At 25.0% G+C, this 26,361-nt stretch overlaps 1 protein-coding gene across 2 annotated transcripts; it reads right to left on the bottom strand.

Annotated features, from left to right (window-relative positions):
* Nucleotides 1–11,654: 11,654 nt before the first annotated feature.
* LOC145834520 (tumor protein D52-like) lies at nt 11,655–25,787 on the bottom strand. Of its 2 annotated transcripts, XM_082941966.1 has the most exons (7): nt 25,748–25,787; nt 25,207–25,331; nt 23,469–23,605; nt 20,146–20,235; nt 19,327–19,387; nt 17,289–17,360; nt 11,655–12,349 (listed from the first exon to the last, which is right to left on the bottom strand). In XM_082941966.1, exons 1-7 carry the CDS (start codon nt 25,752–25,754, stop codon nt 12,224–12,226), a joined length of 618 nt encoding a protein of 205 aa, XP_082798092.1. In that variant the 5' UTR covers nt 25,755–25,787; the 3' UTR covers nt 11,655–12,223. The 2 variants fall into 2 exon arrangements, with proteins under 2 accessions (XP_082798092.1, XP_082798093.1); XM_082941967.1 differs by lacking the exon at nt 17,289–17,360.
* Between the last annotated feature and the right edge of the window lie 574 nt (nt 25,788–26,361).

Genomic DNA, 26,361 nt, shown 5'->3' on the forward strand with positions numbered 1-26,361 from the left:
GCTATAAAGTCCGTTCTGCTTCTTCCCCTATCAAGAGTTACTAAACGTAGCCTTTTCATTATATCGGGACCCCACTCAGGCATATTTGTGAATATTTCAGTATCGTCAACAATTATCTAAAGACAAAGCCTTTTCAAAAACTACGCTTACATAGAATTCATATTATAAAACTTAAAAACTTAATTACTCTTTCTACTTAATTTTATTAGATTTAAATATTTAGCTTTAAAATTAAAACTAAATAGTCTATATGATAACCAACTTGAATCCTTAAGCCATCCTTGTATTGGTCTTTTAACAAACTCCTGATCTCAGCCCATATAGGCTCAATCGTAGATTTTTTTGCTTTAGTGCTACCTTTTCTAGTAATACTTACTTTTTTTGGAGTGAGTTCTGCTAATTTTTTTTCCCAAATTTTAATAATAATTTTTTCTAGTATTGCTGTTTTACGTTTATAATCTAATTCTTTTAGATTAGCTTCATTCTCATTTTGCTCGTAACCATTTTTAATTTTTTCTAATTTTCGAAGATAATCATCTTTATATTTAGTTATGGCTGCCGTCAATTTTTTTAATTCTTCTTCTGCGAATGGAATTTTACCTGACATTTGACTATTTTAAATCCTGGATTGGTACCAATTAAACAAGCTGCAAAATAGTTTAGTTTTTTGATCGTAGTTTTAATTCAGAGTTATGAAATGAATAGCCTAGTTATTATTTAAATACTTTTGAAAAAGGTATACCATAGGTGTTAAGATGATAAAAAGTAGTAGTAATAAAAATTTGTGAATGCTGTGTTTAGCTTGATATATCTTTTTCTTTATCAAAACACAGCTAGTAAATAGAATAGTCTTGATAAGTAAAACACAAGTTAAACTAATCTTAATTATTTTTTAAATAACGAGGCTAACTAAATAAACTAAGTAAAACCAATGGTTACATTTTTAACTGTAGTATTTTGAAGTTATGTGTATATTTGTATCGCCTTTAATTGATTCTTAACCTCTATTCTGGTTTGTTACAGCAGATATTTGTAGTTTACGAAGTTTTAAAAATAGGTTAAACTAGATATTTCAAAATGTATCGATTGTGTGCTATAAGTACAAGAATTAAAAACCAGCTAATGTTAACAGCTATATGTTAAGTATCAATTCTGTAAATACGATTAGTTTCACTCTATATATATTTATTACGTATCTTTAAATAAAATTTGATAGTTTATTAGTTGTTAAGTTTCATAACTAAAAAATCATTAAGTTATAAGTTAAAACATTTACTTCACTTCAATTTATAACCATTTTCACAAAAGTCAGTTTCCTATTTCTACCTTATATTTAACTTCGTTTTGATTACAAACAGTTTACTTGATTACAGTTGATTAATTTAATTACTGAGCTATCAAAATTGAGAAAGATTAATGTCATAATTGTCATGAAAAATCGTCAAATAATGATAAAAGTTTTAAAAATGTTTAGTTAGAATGATATTAGAAAAAACAAATAAGATATATAAAATTTTGTAAACGATAAACTTAAAAATTAATGTTTCAAGTGATAAATCATACTTGAACTACTAAAAATTTTGTTTATGACATTTAAAATGTTCTTGATTTATTTATTTAGTTGAAAATGTTGTATTGCCTACGAAGCTTACGTTTAAATAAACTAAAAAAGTAGTACTTTATAGAAGTAAAGAATTTTTAAAAGTTATTCAGGAAAAATATAACTGCTTTAAAACTTCTATTTATTCAGCAACATATACATAAAAATTTATAGATTGCTTTGCTATAATAGTCATTATAAATTAAAATTATAGCTTTAAATTTTACTTTAAAAAAAAATACATCATGTTTTTATAATAAGGTATCGTTAGTTTCTTTTAAGCAATAACTACTTGTTTTAATTGTAAACTTTTTGTTTTATTTGGTTAAAATCTACTTTTTTAACTGACTGAGTGAACGATAGAAAATCTTTGTTAATTGTTAGTTATGTAACTTTAATAGTTATAATAACAAAATTCATAAAAAATTTACCCATCCGAATCAAGATGCACATTAAAATTCTTTTTTTTGTTCAAATAAATAAATTTAGAGAAAAAAACTGTGAACATATATCTTAACTGAACTAAAACATCACAATTAAAACTTTTTAGTTTATATAGCACTAAAAAGCATAATTAATCTTTTTAATTTAAACTTATATAGCTAGACTTTAAAACCGCCAGAAACATAAAAATTAAAAGAAAATTAGATAAAACTGTTAGCAAAAAGGTGTAACAGTGCTTATTCACTTATCCGCACATGTTGGGCAATATTTTTCTGTACACATGTCCGGATAAGAATTTTTCCGGATAAGTACAACAAATTATTTTCTTTATAAAATAGTAAAACTGCTATATAATTTACAATGCATAATAAATTATAAAAGCGTTATAGTAAAAATAAAAATCAATTATGCGTAAAAGTTAATAAAATTATAAATAATAAAAGCTAGATTTTAGGTTGATTTATTTAATTTTCATCTTAGGAAGATATACATCAGACTTCTAACCCTCTTCAACGATATACGTTTTTTGAGGGTCAACCAAGTAAAATTCACCATTTGCAATTCCACCTGCCCTAACTTTTAATAAAAAAAAAGAAACTAAATTTATTTTTAATAACAATAAAAAACTAAACAAAATGTAAAATATGTAAATCTATTTCTAGTTTTGAACAAAATATGAATGTAAGCTTTAGTAGTATCATTACGCCATAGTAATGAATTAAATTTCAAAATTTATAGATACACTTCAAACTTTCTTACAGCATAATAACTTAAATATTTGTATCACACAAAAATGTTTGTGTTTTATGTAGAATTTTTTTATGAACTTTCTATTTGACTGAAACTGTCTGGATAAGCGAATAAGCACTGTACTTATACACTGAAGTTGCGATAAATAGGTAATTTAAAAAAATGAAAATACAAAAACAAGCTATAAAGTCAGGGTAACGAACATAAGAAGATTGTTTACTTTTTATAATCTAACAATACGATTTTAAATAAATTATACACTGTTTTGAAATTGTATCTAATAACTAGTTTTGTTACTAGTATCGCAACATATGATACACTTTAAAAGTTTCATCAAGTACTGTGATATAAAAAACTAAGTTTTAAATTTATTTTTTACTAGCAAATTAAACTATCTTTAGTTTTGAGAATAGTTAAACAATGTTAAAAAAACAGATGCAAGGAACTCAGTTTTTCATTTATTTTTATATAAATTGTATTTCTTTACTTTTTTATCAGGGATTTACAACAATAAGGTACTAAACACTTTATATTATAGTAAACACATAAACAGTTAATAAGATACATAAGAAATAAAAAGTGTAATAGGTTAAAGCTAAATTGAAAAGTTTATTGAACCCGATAGAAAACCAGGATCTGATGTATAAAAACATGTTTCTGTCATCGAGCTACAAACTAACTATTTGCTTTATTTATTTTGTGTTATAATATAAACAGAAATAAAACTAGCATTAATTTATTGTAATTTTATATAAATATAGTTATATAACAATATAAAAGATACATGTCAAAATAGAATAAAACACAGTTTTATATTTTTCTAAGAATAACTAATTATCAAAGAAAGCATATATACAATTAACATTTAAGTTGTAGAACAAGTTTTGCTTAGAACAATCACTTAGGCCTATTAACTTGTTTTGAATTGCTTATAAATTTAGATATATATATTTATACCAGGGGTCGGCAGCCTTTTGTAACTCGCGGGCCAGTTGTTCTATAAAAAGTTGCTCGCGGGCCGCAAAATTAAAAAAGAAGTCTTCGAGGGCCGCAATTATTTTTAAATTATTGCAATATTCAGTATAAAAGTAATGTTTTAAATCAATAATATGATTTAAAAAGCAATGTTAAAACACTAGTAATAATAATTTATTGAACTAAGATGCTAATTCTAAAGTTTTAATATAAAACCTTTATTTTTTTAACCTCGCGGGCCTCAAACTTTAGCTTTGAGGGCCGCAGTTTGCCGACCCCTGATCTACACTTATACAATTAAAAATAAATTGACTTTTAAAATATTAAACACGTTATCAAAAAGCAAAAGAAAAATACTACTTTTTTAAGGTTACATGACTATTCAAATTCTGACAACTCAAATTCCGATAATTCAAATTCTGACAATTCAAATTCGGACAATTCAAATACGACAATTCAAATTCTGACAACTCAAATTCCGACAATTCAAACTCCGTCAACTCAAATTGCGTTAATATATACGCGGTCCAGGCGGTTACTGACTATAACACGCTATTAAAATGATATCCTTAGGTAGTTCTACGATACTTTTTACATTAATCTCGTTAATTAATAAAGTATGTATATAAAATATAAATTCGACTAATACAATTAATCAAATAGATTATAAGTGTTGATTAAACTTAAACTTCTGTTTATTGCAATAGTTTTACGAAGCTGTTAGATTACTTACACTACAATTTATTAAAGTAGGTTTATAAGATTGTTAGAAAGCTTAAACTACTTGTAAAATGAAATCGATTCAATAAGTTTAGACTGTATTTACAATGAATAAATGTGCGATAAACTACAAAAAATTGTACTAACAAAATGGTTCGACAAGAAATACTTCGGCTTAACAGCCGAAGCGACGAAAACAAGAAATATTATGGATTAATATAGTGTCGTACAAAAAATTTTACCAATTTAAACTTTTTATGAAATAAAGCATTACACTAAAATTAGAAATATTTCGTAGTATCAAAAAATAATAATGTTTTTAAACTTTAAAATTACCTATTCTATTATTCAGAGATACTTACAACGACAAAATTTAATATCCCTTAATTTGTGTTAATAAAAAAGTAATAAGTAACTGTGGTTTTTTTAATATAAACAATAATTGTTCGACTTATACTGATTTGAATAATTGTTTTATAACGAAACAATACTTTATAGTTACATAATTAAATTAAATTGATATCATCATAAGCATAACCACTATAAAAAAGTACTAAAAACGTATTCCCAACAGTTTGTAAACAATAAATTTTCAAATAAATAATTATAAAGTATAATGTTTACTTTAAGAAAAGTTTGACTATAAAATTGTATGTCATTAAAGAATACAAACATTTTCAGTTTAAAATGTTGATAAAGATACTTATTTATATTTTGTTATCTAATTATATTAGCATAAGAAAATAAAATAATAATTATAATATGGTAAAAAAGTATTATCGATTTCAGCTATAAGACATCAAAATATTGTATTTTAATACTCGTTTTAATTTTTGCAATCAGAACTCGGGTCTTGGTCTTGTCACCGTGACTCGGTTCTCAACTTCTTATTATTGACTACAAATCATAAGTCTAGTGAGACTATCGAATTATTATTTGTAATCAGTTTATTTCTTATTTATACTTTATATGAATTTGAAAAGAGGTTTTGTTAAGCAGTTTCTTGTTAAGTAATGCTTTAATGATGTTCAATATAATTTTAAAAATTTAGCTTATTATAAAACAGTGATAACCAATTTTTGTTTTAATCATACTTAATCTAAATAAATTAATTTATAGAGCTACGCTTTACAAATAGTACATTTACTTTATATTATTACATAAAAACTTAATATTTTTTTTCAAATCGGTTTATGCTATTCTTGTTAATATGATTATTGTTTTTATTTATCTATTACTTTTGCTTATCAAAGGCTAAAATTTTACAGTTCGTTTCTTTATATTTTTATTTATAAAAGTTAATTTCAGTTATGGCAGAATTTACTATTTTAAAATTATTATAAAACTATACAACAGTTTATTTATCTTTTCAAATGTAAAGTTTTTTTTTACTGTTCAGCTAAAATTATTAAATAAAAATTACACTTTTAGCACAATTTACTGATAAAATTAAACGTTAAAATGTTTCATTATTTTACATTTTTACTTTGTTTTATAGAGGTTGCAATCTATCATTCAAATAAGCACATGTTTGCTATTAGTATTGTTGGTCTCCTTTTATAAACTAATTTAAAGTTATATAAGCTTATTAGTTCTTATGTAACTAAATAAACAAGTCTTTAAGTACATTTTTAGACAAAAATTCAGTTAATATTCTTTTAGTTTGCTTATCTTTCATTTCGTTCAATTGATTGTTTTTTTACTAAAGATTAAGATACTTAAATAATAAAAAATATGTGTAATTGCTCGTAAAAAACTTTATAAGTATATAGTGTACGACTCGATAACCAAAAAGTTCCTTTATACCCGAGTTCTTTAGACCAAACTTTTTGAGCGCTTTTTTTATCGTTCAATAAACAATATTAAAAATGATAATTCATTGACTTACAAAAAAAATTATACATTTTTTAAAGATTACTTAATTCTTATGTCTAAAGTTATTCAAAATTTTTTAAATAATATCTATATAGTCATTTATTTCTATTACATAATATTATATCTACATGGTTGCCACTCAAAAAGCTGAGAAGAATTTCCTGACTTTTCCTGACTTTTTCCTGACTTTTTACCAAAGTTTTCCTGACTTTTCTAAATCAAACTCTTAAATTAGACTTATTCTAAAATACATAATCTAACACTTAAAACTATATAAAACTTCCAATCTAACTTTAATACAGGTTAAAAACAATAGTTTTTTGCTGAATTCTATAATCAAACTTCCAGTACATCACTTAAACCATCTGTGTATGATTGATGTTTGTAATAAACAGCTCTATCAGCAAAATTCTTGTATCTTTACCTTATAAACACAGCTTGTCTGAAAAACGAAACAATTTTTTAGCAAATCCTAGCATAAATGTATCTAGATAAACAAACGACGTATAAGGAACTTTTACAATTAAAATCTTGAATTAATAACGAACTTTCACAACTAAAATCTTAAAACAATAACAAGTTTTTACAGTTAAAACATAAAAACAATAAAGAAATTAATCAAATACTGTTTTTTTAAATTTATGTACTAAAATTTATTTTCTCCGTTTTTTTATTAGCACTTCAACCTCTTCATCTAATGAAGTCATGGTTTCCTTCATCTGGTCTGCATTCCGCTTCATTTTCTTAGCTGTTAAAATCATTTCCCTCATTTTATTTAATTCACTCTCATCTGCTGCCGCTACACTTGTTGAAGAGAATCTTTTCTCTAAATCAAGCCACAACTGGTGGGCTTCATTTCTTTTCTTTTGGCACTCATTTATTTTTACCTCCAATTTTGCTGCCTCTGATTCCTCCTCATATTCCATTTCTTCACGCCTTTGTTCTTTTAAAAATGCTTGATATCTGATAAAAAAAATCTGTATTAAAAGTACAATTAAACGAATTTTAATTTTAAAATATTACTCTAACACCAAAACACAACACTCTAAAATATACAACATACCTTGATCTTGCGGTGGCTACCGACATCTGCATATCTTTTGAGACGTTTACTTGATATGGTTCTAGTTTGTAAGCATACATGTAGTCTTTAATTCTTCTTCTTGATATAATACTTTCTTCTTTCATGTTATCTTTAAGCAGAGCTTTATTAATGCTAAATCCTCGTTCCACCTCCGCCTGTCCATTGTGCAAAACAAACAATGATTGCAGTAGTTTTCCGAGAGAAGATTTGGTACTAACTCACAATGTTTCAAAGTAAAACTGATCCAAACGATCTTGACTTCGCTTGAAACTTTTAAACTTTAATACATTAATTGGGCAATTTATCAAAGTTCTAAAATGATCGATGCTTTCATCACCTTCAGTGTTGGAGCACATTTTTTGTTTTGTTAAGGTGTGGACAATACTGACAAAAAGCTTAACCAGAACTGTGACTCCTAATTTGTCTAGGTTATGAGGATTTAGGCATGACATATTTTTAATAAATGTTGTTCCAATAGCCATTCTGCTTCGGAGACTTTCAACGGCTTTTATAATAAATACTCTACATTCTTTATTAAAATTTAAGATCTTTTGTTCCTCAACTAGGTCTTTTTTCCTTAAATATGAAAGCAAATTGGTTGCTGCACAACCAAGATCAAGGGCAGGTTTCAGGAAAGCTTGATCATTTAATTCAATCTTGAATAACTTGGGAAGGCTGAGGATCGAAACTACCCCGTCTTTCATAAAGATACATAGCAGTTTAATTACCAAGCACGAAATGTCCTCATCCATAAAAGCAACAACAGGCTGGGTACTCTGGTATAGAGTTAAAAAAGGTTGCATGAAAGGTGCTTCATGACTAAAGAAATGTATCTTTACTAAGACAAGATAATCAGCCACTGCATCCCTTACGACTCGGTAACATCTGCTGTCAGGACATTTACTCTTTGGACCTAACTGCCAAACTTGAAATTTTTTTTTTAATGTTTGGCCAAATTTTGATTGCACGATCAGCCACTATCTTATCGTCAAGCCAACGAGTTTTACAAAACGAAAACGGAAAAAGTTTGCTACCGGTTATTGACTTGTAGTCCGTTCTCCGTCCTCCAGCTTTTTTAAAAAGTTTATAAAGACTTTTTAAAATGTCATCCAGCTTCCAGTTGGTAGCGTCAGCTCCAAGCTCAAAAGCTCTATGAGCAATGTGGAGACTGCAGCTACCAATGTTTATAAGCTCACTCAGGTCCTTTTCTTTCCTATAATCCCTTATTTTTCTATACATGGACCAATTTGAATTTGGTCCGTCCATACTTATCTGGGCCAGTTTTGATTCATCTAAAGGCTGTAAAGCTGAAAGAAGGCTTTCTTTGAGGTCCTCAGCGGTGGTATGACCCAAGAACTTTGTAGTTAAGTATTGTGAAACCACTCTGTTGTTAAACATGTATCGAACCACAATATCCATTTGGGTCTTATTGATAATGTCATTGTAGCTTTCATCAAAAGATACACTGTACCACCTGGATTTTTTAATTGCTTCCAGCAAGATGTTTTCAAAATATGGTCCGAGGCGAAAATTTATCATGTATGATAATTTTGTTCAGGCAATCTGACATGACTGTGCTATTGCACTGTCAGGAAACACCTTTTTGTTCAGCTCCGCCAGTTTGTTACATGAACTGCCTGAGTAATTGTGATTGACAGTGTGTAATACCCATAAAATTTCAGCGGTTGTGGTTTGTGACTTACTTACCAAACCTATTGATGGGCTTACACCACTGCTCTCACAACTTGTTACTCTGCCGCTGCTCTCACCACTTACCCCACTGGAGCTTGATCCAGCATTGTAGAAAAATGATTGGATTCGATGAGCTCCTGGTCTTTTATTTCAATGTCCAGCTCCATTCATATGTACAGTGAGTGCTTTTCTTCTCATATTTGACAGTGACAGAGTACATGAACACCACTTGCATTTAAAATTCTTTTTATCATCATCATCTTTAATGAGCCATTCAGAAAAAATCTTTTTCAGAAAGCCAAGAATTCTTGAAATATGTTAACTTTGGCATAATTAAAATATAAAAAAACAATTAAATACTGATCTGAAAGAAATAACAATGGTTAGTCTGAGTTTAAAAACCCAATACATAAAGTAATAGTTTTCTGTACAAATAATTCTAATCTAACACCTTAATACGAAAAATAAATTTACTCTCTATCAGTAATAAGCTATTTATTTAACTAAAAAAGTAAACTTTAGTCAGATTTAGCATATAAGTTGTAAAATAAATCTAGTAAAAAAAATTTAGCGTATAAGTTAAAAATATCTAGTAATAAAAAGTATTTACTTAAAACATGTTTTACTTATACAAGTTGTTCACTTAGTTTAATAAAATACTACCCAAACTATTTAATATAAAATCCTTAAATAAAAAATAATATACTTAAGTGACTGTAAAAAAAGACATAAAAAAGTAAACTATATATCTGTTGTATAAAATATTTCCTCTTATCATTTAGTATAAAATTTGTAACAAATAAATATACTCTTATATACTTTAAAAACTTGAGTTACTCTACAAAAAATACAAACAATAAGTAAATTTAATCTTGGCATATACCTCTCTTATAACTTATTTAAAAAATTTAAACAAATTTGAAAAAATTATAAAGAGGTAAAGTATACACATTAACTTGTTACATCAAATACTAAACTAACTGCTTAGTTATAAAGAACTCAATTGTTTACTTGAACAAAAAACTCTTTGATTCTAAAATTATGCTAGATAAACTTTTGTGTATATATCACAGTTTCACTATGGAAGTGTCCTTGCTACAGATCATAAATACTAAAAAGCTTACAAAATCTGCTTGTTCAAGTAGGGTACTTGTTCAATATGTTAATAGAAAATTTTTGCAGTAATATAAAGGATATTTTACTAATTTATACCAGCTGAAGGCATTGGAAATAAAACTAAATATTTTTGTAAATTTTGGAATTTTTTTCTAACTTTAAAGGACTTTTAATTAACTTTTACCACTTAAAGGCTTTGGAAAACAAGGAATTTCGTAAATTTAAACTGACAAAATCTGACTTTTTTTTTTAATCAAATTTCCTGACTTTTTTCAAAACCCCCCATTTTTTCCTGACTTTTGTAATTTTTTTCAAATTTTTCCTGACCGAGTGTCAACCCTGTATCTAATAATTGGTTTATTAATTTTTAAGAAAAACTTAAATATTTTTTAAGTAAAAAAATAATTCTATAAACACTTTAAAATCTCAAATCAAAAAAGCAATATTTGATAAAATTTATAATTCTCATTACATAATTTATTGTAACATTTTAGTCGTCTTAATTGAATAGTTCAATTGTCGTAGTTTGAATTATCTGAATTTGAGTTGTCGTAGTTTGAATTTTTGAAATTTGAGTTGTCGTAGTTTGAATTTTTGAAATTTGAGTTGTCGGAATTTAAATTGTCCGAATTTGAATTTTCGAAATTTGAACTGTCCAAATTTGAGTTGTCGGAATTCGAATTGTCTGAATTTGAGTTGTCAGAATTTTAATTGTCCAAATTTGAGTTGTCGGAATTTGAATTGTCGAGTTTGAGTTGTCGGAATTTAAATAGTCGTGCACCCCTGCTTAGTCTATCATTACTGATAATATTATACCCTAAAGGTCAAAAATTTGGATCTATAATATTAGGATTTAACCATGTATCAGTAAAAAAAAATAAGTATGTACTAACTTATTGAAAATTTAAAAAATTACAATAAAAATTTTTAAACAGATCCCTTTTCAGAAATATCTTAAATTAAACAATTATGAAGCTCTTCTTTAATGATAATCAATTTTAAGCAAAAACTAAACATTCAGTTTACTGATCGATTTAGGTATATTAGTTTTTATAGGTTTTATGTGATTATAACTTTTTTTTTGTAGTTGTACAAAGTTTTAGAATCAAATACCGCGGCCTATACTAAGATATTGTATGACCATTTTATACATTTGAATAATATTTATTTTACCCTACAAGTTATACTTTTTAAACAAAAATTTTATGTTGGTTAGTTATCACTGTAATATAAGCTGTATATTTATAGACATCAAAACAATTTAAATTTTCATTGCTTTCAGCTTTAATGGTATGAAACAAATTGTATGTTTATTAAATAATACACTTTCGTTTCAATTCAAAATATTTACGCTTTATTTTAATTTTTATTTATTTAAATATAAAACCAGTAGTGAAATATCTATACGTAAAAGCTTTTATTGCATTACATTTATCACTTGGTAATAAAAACAGTTCTTTAAAGAAAAGAAAAAACATATTTATTAAACTTAGTTTAATTTTATTTAAATATCAAAAGTAACCAGGAATAATCATGCCAGTTATAAAAGTAAAGGAATAAGGAAATAAAGCAGAGCTAAAATAGGAGCATGAAGTACAAAAATGTCGGTTTTACTTTGTGTACATAACGAGTCTATTTTTAATTATACTTGTCTGTCTATTGATGTATCAAATTTAATATTAAATTGAAAGTAGTTTAAAAATTGAATTATTTTACTTCAAAAACACGCACCGAATAAATAATCTTGAATTTTATAAAAAAAACTTAAGAAAGCAGTAATAAACATAAAACAAATTAATAATATTTATAATAGAGAAAACAATTTTTTTAAGTTTTACGACACTGTTAAAAAAAAACTTAACTTGTAAAAGTTACAAGTCTATACTCGAAAAAATAGTTAATAGGTTGAATAAATATACGTAATAAAAATTTTTAAAAAGTAACTAAAAAACCATAAACATGAATGTTTACATTGACAGGAAGTCAGCAGTTTCCTGCTTCGGTTGCTCAACCACCGGTTCTCCTGTCGCCTTCACATCATCTGCTGCTTCAACTTTGTCCTGCTTCGCTCCGCTCATCCCCTGCACTTTTGACTGCAAATTTAAAATTAAATATATTTTGATTTATTTAAAATTTTCATCAACTAGTTTTCTGTTGTGTACAAGGTTCTTATAACTAAAAAAGATTATAGTACAAGGCATATAATTATACAAAATACAAATATCATGCAACAACTTTTTGATCATTTTTAAAATAACTGTACAGATTAATACGCGTAATATAGTCGTTTTGTATAATCATTAAAATATATTTTCTTTATTTTTTTACTATAACAGGGATATATCTCATCTTTGTACTAAAATTTATTATTACTAAACTAATATAAAATATCTTTTTATTTAGGCAATGGAACTTAATTTAATTTTGTTTATTTTAAAACTAACTACAATTTAAAATTCAACTTACTTGAAATAAAATTTATTATAGTCGTTTTTGCGCAAGTAAGAATTTACATAACTGTCTAGTTTGCATAGAGTTTTTAAAGATCTATTTTAAATAAACTTGATAAGTTTTAAAAACAATTTCATAGAACAAAGAACTGAACTTTTGGTTAGAATAGGTAAGGTTAAAAAATGTAGAACATGAACACAATAAACTTTATTTTATTAGTCATCATTCACTAACTTTGTACTAATTAAACTTAATAAAATTACACTAAAATGTTTTTCAAACACTAGTCAATGTGAGAAATATATTTATAAAACTTTTTTAAAAGCTTACAGTTTAAAAAACGAGCATAAAGTTAATTTTATAGACAAATTTATAAATTTTTCAAAAAACCTAAAACTATCATTTGCCTTGGCCATTTCCTAGATAAAAAATTGATAAAAGGAAAAAAACAATTAATAAGAATGTGAATTACAACAAATGTAAATAAATTATTATAGTTTAAGTAAATTTGTTGTAATTTACATTCTTATTAATTGTTTTTTTCCTTTTATCAATTTTTTATCTAGGAAATGGCCAAGGCAAATGATAGTGTAATATACATCATTTTGTTTTGGGGCCAAATCGTAAAATATATTAACATTATTTACAAAATAACTATTTAAGAGTTTAAATAACATGCAAACTAAGGGAAATCAAAAAAAAAAATTTTTTTTTTTAATTTTTTTTGGTTATAAAGCAATTTTAATAGAAAAAACAAAAAAAAAACCTTTATTTTTGGAGGGACCCCATGAAATAATTCAAACCCAAAACAAAAATTTTTTTTTCTTAAATTAAAGACAAAGGTGCGTTCTCTAAGATAAAAAATTTTTTTTAGATAGCTTTTAAGATAAGGAAAATAATTGACATTAAAGTTTTATGTTTTTTGAAAAATTTATAAATTTGTCTATAAAATTAACTTTATGCTCGTGTTTAAAAAGTAATTTGTATCGTTTATTTATTTGCTTTTTACTAAACATAAATTCTTACACAAACAATTTAAACTTTATTAAAAATGCTGAAAATTATTATAACTAGTACAACTTTTTGCAACAATTAAAACAATTAAGTACAAACACGTGTTAAAGAATTTTTACACAATTTGTAATATGAACGCAATATATTTTGTACATTTTAAAAGACTTTATGATGTATTAGTAAAATATTGTTAGGCATAATTTAAAATAGTACATGCCCGTTTTAAGTTAGATACAACATTTTCAAAATCAATAGATCCCAATATTTTCTATTATGCTTTTTTTTTAACTATTAACTAAAGTATATTTATTGTTCACTTTTTACTTTATAGATCACAATAAAAGTTTTTGACTTAATGATAAGGAAAATGATTATTTTTTTTTAATTTTATTAATAAAACAATGTTTCACTCGTTTGAATTAAATCAAACGAGATCATCAGTTGAATAAAATCTTATTCAAATAGAATTCTATGATCAACGATTTTATTCAACTGATGATCTCGTTTGATTTAGTGACTTAACTTTAAGGTGAATTTATGGCTAATGTAATATAGAAAAAATAAAAAAAAAACCTTAATGATTATAACCAAAAAATAACAACCCAAGTACAGCTTCACTTTCTATTTATTTTTTTTTAATAAGCAGTGCTCATTCAGTACTTGCAATATACCAAATTATATATGCAGTAGTTTTGAGTGCTCTTAAAAAATCAATAAGGCTTGTTATAAACTTTTGAATTATGAGGTAATAAAAGCTTTACCGTACCTAGTGAAGTTTTATCGAACGTTCAAATGCTATTTAGTAGTAAGAAGAAAAAAAATTAAGTTTTATCTCCTAAAGTAAGATTGTACCTTTTTAGAACTCGTCAACCGAACATTGCAAACAGATTAATTCATAATTGTGTTAGCACACTTTATGTTTTATAAAACCGATGCGTTACTTTATTTACTCGTTTTCTGCAATGTGACTTTTATTAACACAATTTTCAAGTAAAGTTTACACCAGGGGTAACCAACGTAAGCCTATCAAGCAAAAATCTGTGATCTTAGACGTACTTTTGAGCAAAAAAGTTTGTAAAAAATGGGCTTTCTTTAAACAAACACTTTATTATGCGCTTGAATTTCTAGTTTCAGAGTTGAGCTATATTAAATAATTATTCTGTTATAATTTGCAAGAATTTTAAAATTTACCCGGCCTGCGAAATCTGACCCACCGACTAGAAGAATCACCCACCTGTAGTTTACCTTATATATAAAAGTTTATAATAATAACGATAAGGAACAACTTTATCTCAATTGATAGTAAATTGAAACTAAAAATGTCGAACGAGCTAATCAATGAATTAAGAACTCAACACTTTATATAATTATTACAAGCAGGTATTCAAGTAATGATGATTTAAAATGTTGCTAATTTTCTGACTAAAAACTCTTAATGTTTTATTAGCCTTTGATTATTATCTGATAATGTTTAACAGCTTTCAATTTATTTATGTTTTTACAAAATATATTTTTTTAAATATTAGGGTAAATTAAAGGAAAAATTTTAATATCACTAAACAAATTTGTTTATGTAAAAATATGGTTCTTAGTTGGCCGAATTGATTTTGTAGAAGAAATATAAACTAAACTCATCTTAAATATTTTCTTAGCAGTTGTAAACTTATTTCATTTTAAATTAAGATTTTTATTAAACAATCAAAATGTTACAAATTTTTTCAATCAGTTTGAAGTTTACATTTCTTCAACATAAATACTAAAAATGTTTTCTTTAACCATTAATGTGTTGAAAGAAAATATAATGAATTATAAATAAACTTACTTAATTACATTGTATGTTATATCTCATAACTGTGTAGTGTTTGTAATTCAAACAAATTTTCTATACTTTGTTTTAATCAATTAGTAAGTATTTGGACTTGTTTAACTCAATTACCCTGCCTCTATAACCAAAATAAGTATTTGAATAAATATATATATAAAGCAACCAGCGAAAACAGCAACAAAACAAAATTAAACATAAGAACAACTAACACCAAACTTTGATTTGTACAAGAAGTACATTTTAGTACAAAAAAAATTTGTACAAAAAGTGTTTTTAAAATAGGCCTCCTAATTTTACTTTAAATAATTTGATACGTCGCAATATGTATTTAGTAATTATTTCAAAATTCGCAAAGCTTTATTTTTGTTCTGAAGATATACGTTAGGAATTGAAACAGTTGTAAACAATTTTAAGACTAGTTTTTTATATCATAAATATAAGTAAGGTATACATTTCTTAAATATTTATTTTCATTAAATTTAAATACAACTTTTTAATTTAGACATTTAACTTAACCAAGGCTTAACGAGACAGTGGCATATAAAGTATTATAAGACTGAGTTTAGGAATTAGGTGATGAAACTAGGTTAATGAACAAAAATTGTTGGTTGTTAGCAACCTTAAAATTTAGTTTTATAAATAGATCTTTTGAGCTACATTGAAAATATCAAAAAAAAATCAAAACAAAGACTTTCAAACTTAAGTCACTTCAACTTTTCGTAAATATAAAGTAGATAAAGGTTTCTTGTCAACAAAGTTTGAATTACAAAATACTTATTTTTTGAAATAAAAACTCAAAAACTTTACTCAATGAATTTAAATAAACTAAAAACATACCAAGGAATTAACTAAGATATTAGATGAAAATTATACGAAATCATTACAAGTGATAAATGAAAGATCAGTTTGATTGAAACTAAACAACCATGTCTTGATCATCTAAAACAGGGGTCTGCTAACTACAATCCAAAAAGCTAAAATACGCGGCGAACAACGTTTTTTTTATTATTGCTTGAAAATAACTTACGCATAATAACCAAAAGTTTGCATCTTTATTTGACTTTGAAAAAAATTTGCGTGTAATAAGTAACCATTAGATAAAGTATTTTCCTTTGAAGTGTTTTCTAATATAGTTTTTTATACTTGTACTAAACTTGACCCATTACGTATTAAAAACTGAAGACCAATGTTATAAAATTTTAAGACCAGACTAATTTTGTTAAAGGCATAATTTAGTCTTGTGATTGAATTAGTATATCATAAACCTAGTTGACTTATAATTTATGTTTCTAAACTACATAATTTGATAAACTATTAGTAAAGAAATGTAAAATCACATAACATTACTTATTTGAATATTATGCAAAATTTTAAACATAATTATCATACAATAAACACAATGATCTTGTCATGTCTTTACCTTAATTTACTCGGATTTAAATTTCGTTCTATTCAATTCTTTTTGTAATAACTTTATTTATGTGTTTTTGAAATTTTAACAAATCATTAAAATTTATAACTTAACTTATGTTTATATAATTATGCTTGAATATTTAAAAACAATACTTTGAAGTTTTCTAACTTGGTAATCTATAAATAAAAAGAGTCTTAATTGTCTATTAATCAGTTTAAAAGTTAGTCTCGGGCAAATATGGGAGTTATTTCAATCGTCTAAGTAGACAAAAAATTTATTGTTTAGTTAAACTGTTTTGAACGAGCAAGGCTTCACAAGCAAATAATACCTCATCATCCTTCTCGCTATCTTCTACTTGTGTATTCGAACTTCTTCTCAATTTTAATTGTTGGAACTTTTCCTACAAACAAAAAAGTACAACAAAAAGTCAGAGTCATCTGCACTACACACAGGCTTAAATCAGGGGCCGGCAAACAGCGGCCAGATGATCAGATGATTGGACCCGCGATGTAATTTTTAGTTCAAAAACTACTTGAGGAAAATAACCAAATTTAAGTTTTTTTTAATTAATGTATACAAATAGGCTCTTTATTTTTACAGGTTTGCCAAATGTTTTTGGCAAGTTTTCTCCAGGTTTTCAAAATTTCTTTAAAGGTTTTTAAAATTACACGTTTTAGGGTTTATTTTTAGTTTAAAACTAAGTTTGAGGTAAAAACTGTGTCAAATAGTATAATGACATTGAAAAATATCTAAAGGCTTCTTTAAATGTGTTTTTTAATAAAACAGTTTTAATGATGACAAAAAAAAATTATCTATACGATAGATTTTTGTGTCAAATCGAAACTTTACTACTTATCATGTAAAATATGTTTAAAATTACAGGTTTTTTCAGGATTCAAGGTTTTTTGGCAACCTTGTTTTTAATAAAATATAAACATTAGTGCTTGTTAAATGATCATTTTATTTCGTTTTTATTTAGCTATATTTACTTTTTTAACATAAGTGGTCCTTGAGGTCTTTTTTCAACAGGTCCGCCTATAAATATTTTAGTATATTTTGCCCGTAACTTAAAAAGGCTGCCGACCCCTGGATTATTTGATCATGCAATGAATTAGAAAAATAATTAAAGTTTGATGATCGCTGTTACAGTCATTTAATAAATTCATAAACTATTGTAACTGCATCTAAGGAGTACAAAATCAACAATTAGATTACAAAATATTGCTACAAGCATTAAATAATACAAAACACTAATATTTTAGATGTTAGCTTTAAAAACAAATATAGTAAGGATGGCTTTTTTGATGATTAAATACATAAAAATCCTTATTAAAAAAAAAAGTCTCTGTTATCAACATCTTAAAATAAACATTAATTCAATTTTTAAAACTATCATACAACAATCAGATTAGAGTATATAATGGTTAATTATCAATTTATTAACTAAGAATATATGTTTTTATTGAACAAAATATCAGATTGCAATTGATACAGTTACATATTTTAATGTAATAACAGTCTTGATATCATAATTACTTCCACTTTTACACTTTTTAAAGGGCATGTGTGTTAAATAGAAAAATTCAAAAAATTGGTGGATTTAAAACTAACAAAACTAAAAAAAATATTTTTAGAAACTAAATATATGAATGAGGTAGTTGATTATAATTCTTAAAAGTTACGTTATCCGATTGAAAACAGGACTAAATAAATTTAAATTACAATAATAACGTACTAAATTTAAGATAATATATTGATTTAGAATTTTTTTTAATTTGACTGTATAATTTGTTTTTTCAAAAGTTTAATTTCAGTATTAACTTTCTGTTTTTTATTACTAAGTATAAAACATGGCTAAAATAAAATTTTATGGCTTTTAAAAGGTAATAATTTTGATTTTGATTAACATTATTTCACTTTTTTATGGAGACAATAAAATGTTTGCAATGATGAAACAAGTGCATTACCATTAACAAAAAGAGCTTAATTTTGTATTAAATAAAATACTTATTGCTCTTTTTCAAGTTAAAATAATAATATTGTTTTTAGAGCACTTATTTAGAGCACTTAAATTAGATATAACAGTATGAATTTAGTTGTATTGTTTTGATTATTTTGAAATACACTGTAAAAGGTATTAAACTGGTTAAGTTTTTAACCTAAGCAGTTGTTTACTGAAAAATGTAATAAGTCTCTTAAAAATACTAATTTTCTTTTTTCGTTCTTTTTTGAAAATTACTTTGTGAATTTCAACTTGTAGAAAAAGTGAAATTGTTTTATCATACTGTTCTTAAAGTTGTTTTTTAGCGTTTTTATTTTATGTTATTAAATTATCTTCTACACATTGAAAATGATTAAGCACTAACCATAAAGCTTGATCCTACACTGTCCATTTTCTCTTCAATACTTTTGAACGTACTTGAATTCCTATATTTTTAACTTTTAATTAATATGAGATTAGTTTATTGTTAATCTGTTTGTTAGAGTATATCGATTAGTTGTAAACAATTTAAAAACCATTTTAACAAAATTAGTCGGGTTTCAATACTCTTTTTAGGATAGAGAACTGTTACAGCATCTTATTAAGTTATTTATGGTATAAAACTTAGAAAAACTAAAAGAACAAAAACGTGTCTTTAAAACTTATTGATTTTCGACAGCAAGTTTCATTTCATTTAATGTGTTAAACTAAACAATGAAGTTCTAGTTTTGTAAAAAAAAGCAGAAATTAGTGACAGTAAGATAAGTTAACATCAAAAGTAAACTTTAAACTCAAAATAATTAGTGTGTAAAAACTTTTAGATTAATTAGAAAGATAAATACACATTTAAAGTCAATAATCAATATGAAAAAAACTTTAAAATTTTGACAAAACTTGTCATGTGACATAAGAATAAATTATTTATGTTTATTCGATAGAATTAGGTACAAGTTTATGGCTGTTATAGAGAAATCTAGAGATAACTTGATATAGTTTATTTTTGTTAGAAAACTTCCTTATTTTTTATTTTTATAATTTTCACATTACTCTAGAGCTATTTTATACAATTGCTTATAATTTCTAAAAAGTATCACATATAATGACAGCTAAACAACAATGTTCAAAGAAATTCATCTTAGCTGTTAAGTAATTTCAAGTATTGTAAAAAGTATCCGAGTTTAGCTATATTAATAAAATAACTAACTTCATTTCGGAAAACTTCGAAGTCATAGATGCAAACACACTAGCTGTAGCTTGTCCTGCCGACTTTAGTGTTTCCTGCGTCTTTATATACCTAAAAGTATATCCATGTCACAAAACTTAGATAGTTCTTTTCCTACTATGACAAGTTTTGTAAGCAACTTCTTGTTTAGTATTAAGTTATAAATTATGACCATAGGAAGTAAATATTTTTTGTTCTTCTTTTGAACTATTACCACCAGACATAATTACCAGATTTTAATCAGCTAAAAACCACGCGCATTTAACATACAAGCTAGTATAAACATGTGCGAATTTTAAAATTCTGGAAACTGTGCTACCAGGTACCAGTTGGTGTTTACTATTTTTTTATTATAAATAATTTTTAAGATAGAATAGATCAAAAATTTAGCGTTGCATAGTTATTTATGAAAAGCACAACCTAAAATGCCAAAAAAAAAACTATTTTTTCAAAAATATATCTCCTACAATATTTAGCAATAACTTAAGTTCAATTTTAAAATAATTTAAATTATCTGTTGGAAAGGGTTTAAAACTTCAAATTGTCTTTTTTTTGAAACTTTTTCATTCTTTTAGTCATATAAGGATTTTTTTTCAACAAAAAAAAATGGTTCAACTGATTTTTAAAATATTAGTGAGAACAATTCCAAAGGAATTTAGGTTTAAAAAAAAAAAAAAAATTAAACAGATTTGTAGTTAGTTTCAAGTTTTCAAGAAAATCAATGAAAAATATTACAGAACAATAAAAAAATTGTTGTGCATTGATTTGTTTTAGAAACTTTTTACAAAAATTACGATGCCTCATAAGTTAATTGAAAATTATATTTTCTATAAAAATTAACTTATAATTCAAAATACAATTTTATATTCCTATGTCAAATTTAATTCTGCAAAAAATATTAGACACTTTTCAATGGCCTTAAATAATCTTTTATCTTAAATAAGTTTTCAAGAAAATCAATGAAAAATATTACAGAACAATAAAAAAATTGTTGTGCATTGATTTGTTTTAGAAACTTTTTACAAAAATTACGATGCCTCATAAGTTAATTGAAAATTATATTTTCTATAAAAATTAACTTATAATTCAAAATACAATTTTATATTCATATGTCAAACTTAATTCTGTAAAAAATATTAGACACTTTTCAATGGCCTTAAATAATCTTTTATCATTACACAGAATAGCCAATCTTTGAAGAGAAAAAAGCTACCACAAGTAACCAGAAACTGGCTGTAGTCACTAAAATCATTATTTCTTTTTATAGTTTGCACCAAAGCAAAATTTTAATTTTTCCTAAGACCTCTTCTATATAACTATACTTATTCAATAATCACTATGACTGTAAACTTATTGTTGCACAATCTATGCCAAAAATATTTTAATAACATGTTTTCTAAAAGTTTACTAAGTTCGAAATGAAATTCATCGAAAACCTTTTTTAAATTTGCATGTAGATTTAAAAGCAAGTCTGACTTTTTATCTTTATATATAGGTATCTTTTTTTTTAAACAAAGATAATTTAACAACTAAAACTAGTTTATAGAGGAATATTTAAATATATCCAAGAAAAAAACTACATAAATTTGAATACAACATAACTATTACATAACCATTTAAATTCAGACAATTAAAATTGTTAAATAAAAATGAAATATCCATTTCTTTAAATTTACTTCAAATTAAAAAAAATTCCCTTTGGTTTAATTTATATCATTAGGAAAGAAAAAAAAATAGAAGGTCTTCTGTTTTAGTTGCTCAGGTTTTGATGCCTGAGTCCAACGTTGTACACTACAATAACTAACAATAACAAAAAAAGTCACAATTACAATAAATATCTATGTTTTAGTAAGTTTTAAATTTTCTTTGAGTCATATCACAAAAATTAATTTTAATTTGTAAAAAATTAAACTTCAAGCTTTTTCAATAAGATTATAGTATTCAAAAAAAATTATTAAAGGAGATATTTTACAATAAATCAGAATTTAAAATGTTAGAACTTCAATTGTCATGTACCTTAATATGATAACTTCATTGTAACACTAACTTTAATTTACTAATCAAACAATAATGTTATCGTCATAAGTTTATAGTAAAGTAAAATCTAGCGGCAAAGAGTAAAACTTTCCAAATAATTTATATCAATAAATTTATACTTTTAAAACGAAATGATAGAGCACAAAAACAAATAACAAAGATTAAAACTTATATTAACTTAAATTTAAAAACAAATGTAGCCAGAGTTTTCAAAAAATCTATAACTAGTATAAGTTTCTTAAAATTATATTTGACTAACCGGAACTAGCCCAAATGCTTTGAAAATTCTCAACTAATGTCAAATTAGCCTGATTGTGTAGCAACCCTAATATTACAGGGCTGCCAAATGCTTTTAGCAAATTTTTTTCAGGTTTTTAAAAGTACTTATTTTTGGGCCTATTATTAATTTAAAGTTAAGTTTAAGGTAAATAACTGTGTTAAATAGTATAAAAACATTGAAAAGATACTGTAAAGCTACTTTAAATGTGTTCATTAATATTAAAAAATTTTGATGATGACAAAAAATGCATATCTATATGATAGATTTTTGTGTCAAATCAAAATTTTACTACTGAACATGTAAAAATTGTTATAAATTCCAGTTTTTTTAGTGATTTTGTTCAAAATTCCAGGTTTTTTGTCTAAATTGTCAAACTCCAGGTTTTTCCAGGTTTTTTGGCAACCCTGATATTATGACACTTTCTTGGATATACTTGAACTTTAACTAAATCGTAAATTTTAACTTTTGTTTAATTGTCATATTTAATTTTAATATGGAGGATTTGAGCATTTATTCAAAATAAACATTATTTCATATAAAAGATTTAAACATTAACTACGAATCATTTTTTACATAATTTAAACTTTTATATCATTTCAGTGTATAGTCTTTTCTGTGAAACATTTTACTTGTCAAATTAATTTGAAATAAATAAAAAGAACCTTTTTAATTAAAAAAAAACACAAACACTAAATTATTATTTTATATATTTACCTTCAACATTACAATATAACATATTTTTTTACACAACACTAAGAAAAATTCAGTTCATTTTAAGACTATTAGTAAGAGCAAATTGAAAAAATAGTAAATCTATTTTTCTATAAATTAATATAGCTTGAAATTTATTTAAACATCTGATAAGTGGGATTTTTTAAGACAAAACTTAAAAATGACAATTTATACACACTTTTTTTATAATAAATTAATATTAAGTAATATTTACTAAATATAAATAGCTAGAGCAATGTTTCAACTTAAAACTAACGCAGGAGTAGCTTGAACTTTGTTGATTTCATTTTTTATCTGTGATAAAGGTCCTAAGCCTAATTTTTTACGAAGAGCAGAAACTTGTGCCTCTTTAAGTGCCAAAACTTCCTTTAAAGTTGCAACTTCTTCCTCGATCTGAATAACAGTTTCATTAAAACGCTATGATTATTATTTGTAACTGGTTTTTTGAATTTTCATTTTACATAAATGAGCTTTCGAATTAATTTATTTGTTTAAGTATCATTTAAACAGAGTTGCCAAATGCTTTTGGCAAACTTTCTCCAGGTTTTCAAAATTTCTTCCAGGTTTTTAAAATTACACATTTTAGAGACTATTTTTAATTAAAAATTAAGTTGTAGGTAAATAATAGTTTTAAATAGTATAACAACATTGAAATATTTTAAAGCTTCTTTAAATGTGTTTTTTATTTAAAAAAATGTCGATGATGACAAAAGTTTTTTTATTTTAAACAATAGATTTTTTGTGGCAAATCGAAATTTTACTACTTAACATGTAAATTTGTTTGAAATTCCAAGTTTTTTTCAAAACTTCTCAAACTCCAGGTTTTTCTAGAACTCCAGGTTTTTTGCAACCCTGTTTAAAAGCAAGTAACTTTAGAGAGATAATATAAGATAAAAGCACAACTATGGGTACAAACCTTTAGATGGGTTTTATGTATAACTCAAATTATAATAAAATTTAAATTTTATATTTTTTTTTTAGTTTGGACTTATTAAACTATATGTTACTATTTATCAGTAGCATGAATAAACTTTCTTTAAGTCTTTATTCTTTAAATTCTTTTTAAACTGTGCTAAACCAGAAGCAAGATACTTAAAAATTAAAACAATTAAAACAATTTTTTTCATTATGTTAGTGTTTCAAAATCATTTAACAAATTAATCTACATCATAAGATATGGGTTAAAAATTTAACTGAATTTGGCCTACAAAAGGTAAAACTGTGGCTTGCAAGCATGTAAATCTGGCCTAAAATTTGAAAACTTAAACTTAAATATTCTGGGATTTGGAATAAATAGCAAATTTAAAAAAATTCTTAGGTGCAATTTACAGGAGATTTGAAACTTACGCTAGTTACCATTAAAAAAAGTAGCTGCTGTATTGAGAATGTGTACTTCAGCAAAAAATAACTGTAATACACCATACATATAAACTTGTTACATAAAATACTAAACTAAGGGCTTAATTATAAAGATGTTATTAACTTACTTAAACAATAAACTGACTAAAACCTGTGGCAACTCAGTTTTTTTTTTTCAGATAACAAAACAAAATATTTACCATTAATGCATTTGTTCAAAAAACTTTTTACAAAACTATCTGTACCTCAATCTTTTCTGATATCTTATATCCTATAAAAAGTAACTTCTAGTTCATATACATATACAGTTCTTTAACCTGTCAACTGTGAGCAAAAGGAAAAAATGTTAGCATCCTATGACCCTTAAAATGGTAAAAAACAGTAAATAAAATCTTTATAAAACAATTGTTTGAGCTGGAAATTTTTGTTTTTAAAGAGATAACCTTAGTTTAAAACAACTTAAATATAAAATGGCTTATGAAGTCAGCTAACTTTCTTATAAAGATTACAAGAAAAATTAGCTTGTGTTTAATTCAACTAACACTCAAAACCCTGCAAGTTTTTATTTTAACTATTTTGAATACTAATTTATTTTAAATATCGTAAAGTAATAAAGTTTAAAACTAAATAAAAACTTTTGCAAGTTCAGCTTCATCTTCTTCTTTCTCTAGTTGTTTTGGATCTACAGAAAGGTTATCCTCTTGCAATGTAGGATACAAGCTATCGGACTGTTCTTCTTTATCAAAAGTTGTGGTGTCTTCTATAATTTTAATTGGGCAATTTAGTTGAATATAATTTGAAACAGAAAGTTATTATTGACTTTATATTTCAGACTCCACAGTTACTAAGTTTATTATTTTAGTAATTAAGATATACAAAAAATTGAATGAAAAACTATTTTTTAGGATTACTCAGATAGTAAAATCAAGTCAAATAAATATAGAGTCAAAAAACAAAAATTATGTTTTATCACAATCAAAGCTAATTAAAAGGTATATCTATATATTATTATATAATATTTAAACATAGCTTTACATTTTCTAAAATTTTAATTTGAATCATATTAAATAACATTATTGTGCCTAAAAGATTTAAAAAATTATTCAAATATAAACATTAAGAAACTTTTATAAAATATTATAACAAAAAACTAATTTAGGTAAAATAATCACTTACCCATCATAACTTTATAAACTATTTGCTTTATAGTTAATAAAAATCTGAAAAGTATATTGTTTTTATATTAATTTTATAATTCTAATACTAGTTTTGAGATTAATGGTATTAAAGTGTATAAGTGACAGGTTTACCTAAACCTAATTAATTTCCTAGCACATACTAAACTTTAGACTAATCTCAGTTAGCATTGGTGAGTGGCTTTAGAAGAGATAACTTACAGATCATACTAAAGTTTTATTTTAAAGACAAAAGCTAAAATACAAAAAAAATAGGTTGAATTATAATCTTATGACCATATACTTTTTGCAAGTTACCAGGTATAGTCTTATAACTTATTATAAAAAAAAACTAAGAAATCTTAAATTTTCTAATCAATGTATAGTACTTTGACTGTTGCCAATAAATCTGAGATGTTTTGGCCATCACTCAGTAAGCATTAGACTGCACTATATGACCATAAACAAAAGTCCACATGACATTCTGTGTCTTAGCTTTGTTCTTATTAGATCACTTCAAGTAGAGATAGTAAGGACGAATCTCTATTATAGTCTAACCAAGCATACTAAAATACATCAGTCAGGTTGGTAACTGATTTTTGATAAATTTGTTCC

The sequence above is a fragment of the Thalia democratica genome, chromosome 4 (assembly GCF_965202585.1).
Source record: "Thalia democratica chromosome 4, ktThaDemo2.hap1.1, whole genome shotgun sequence".
Classification (NCBI taxonomy): Eukaryota; Metazoa; Chordata; class Thaliacea; order Salpida; family Salpidae; genus Thalia; species Thalia democratica.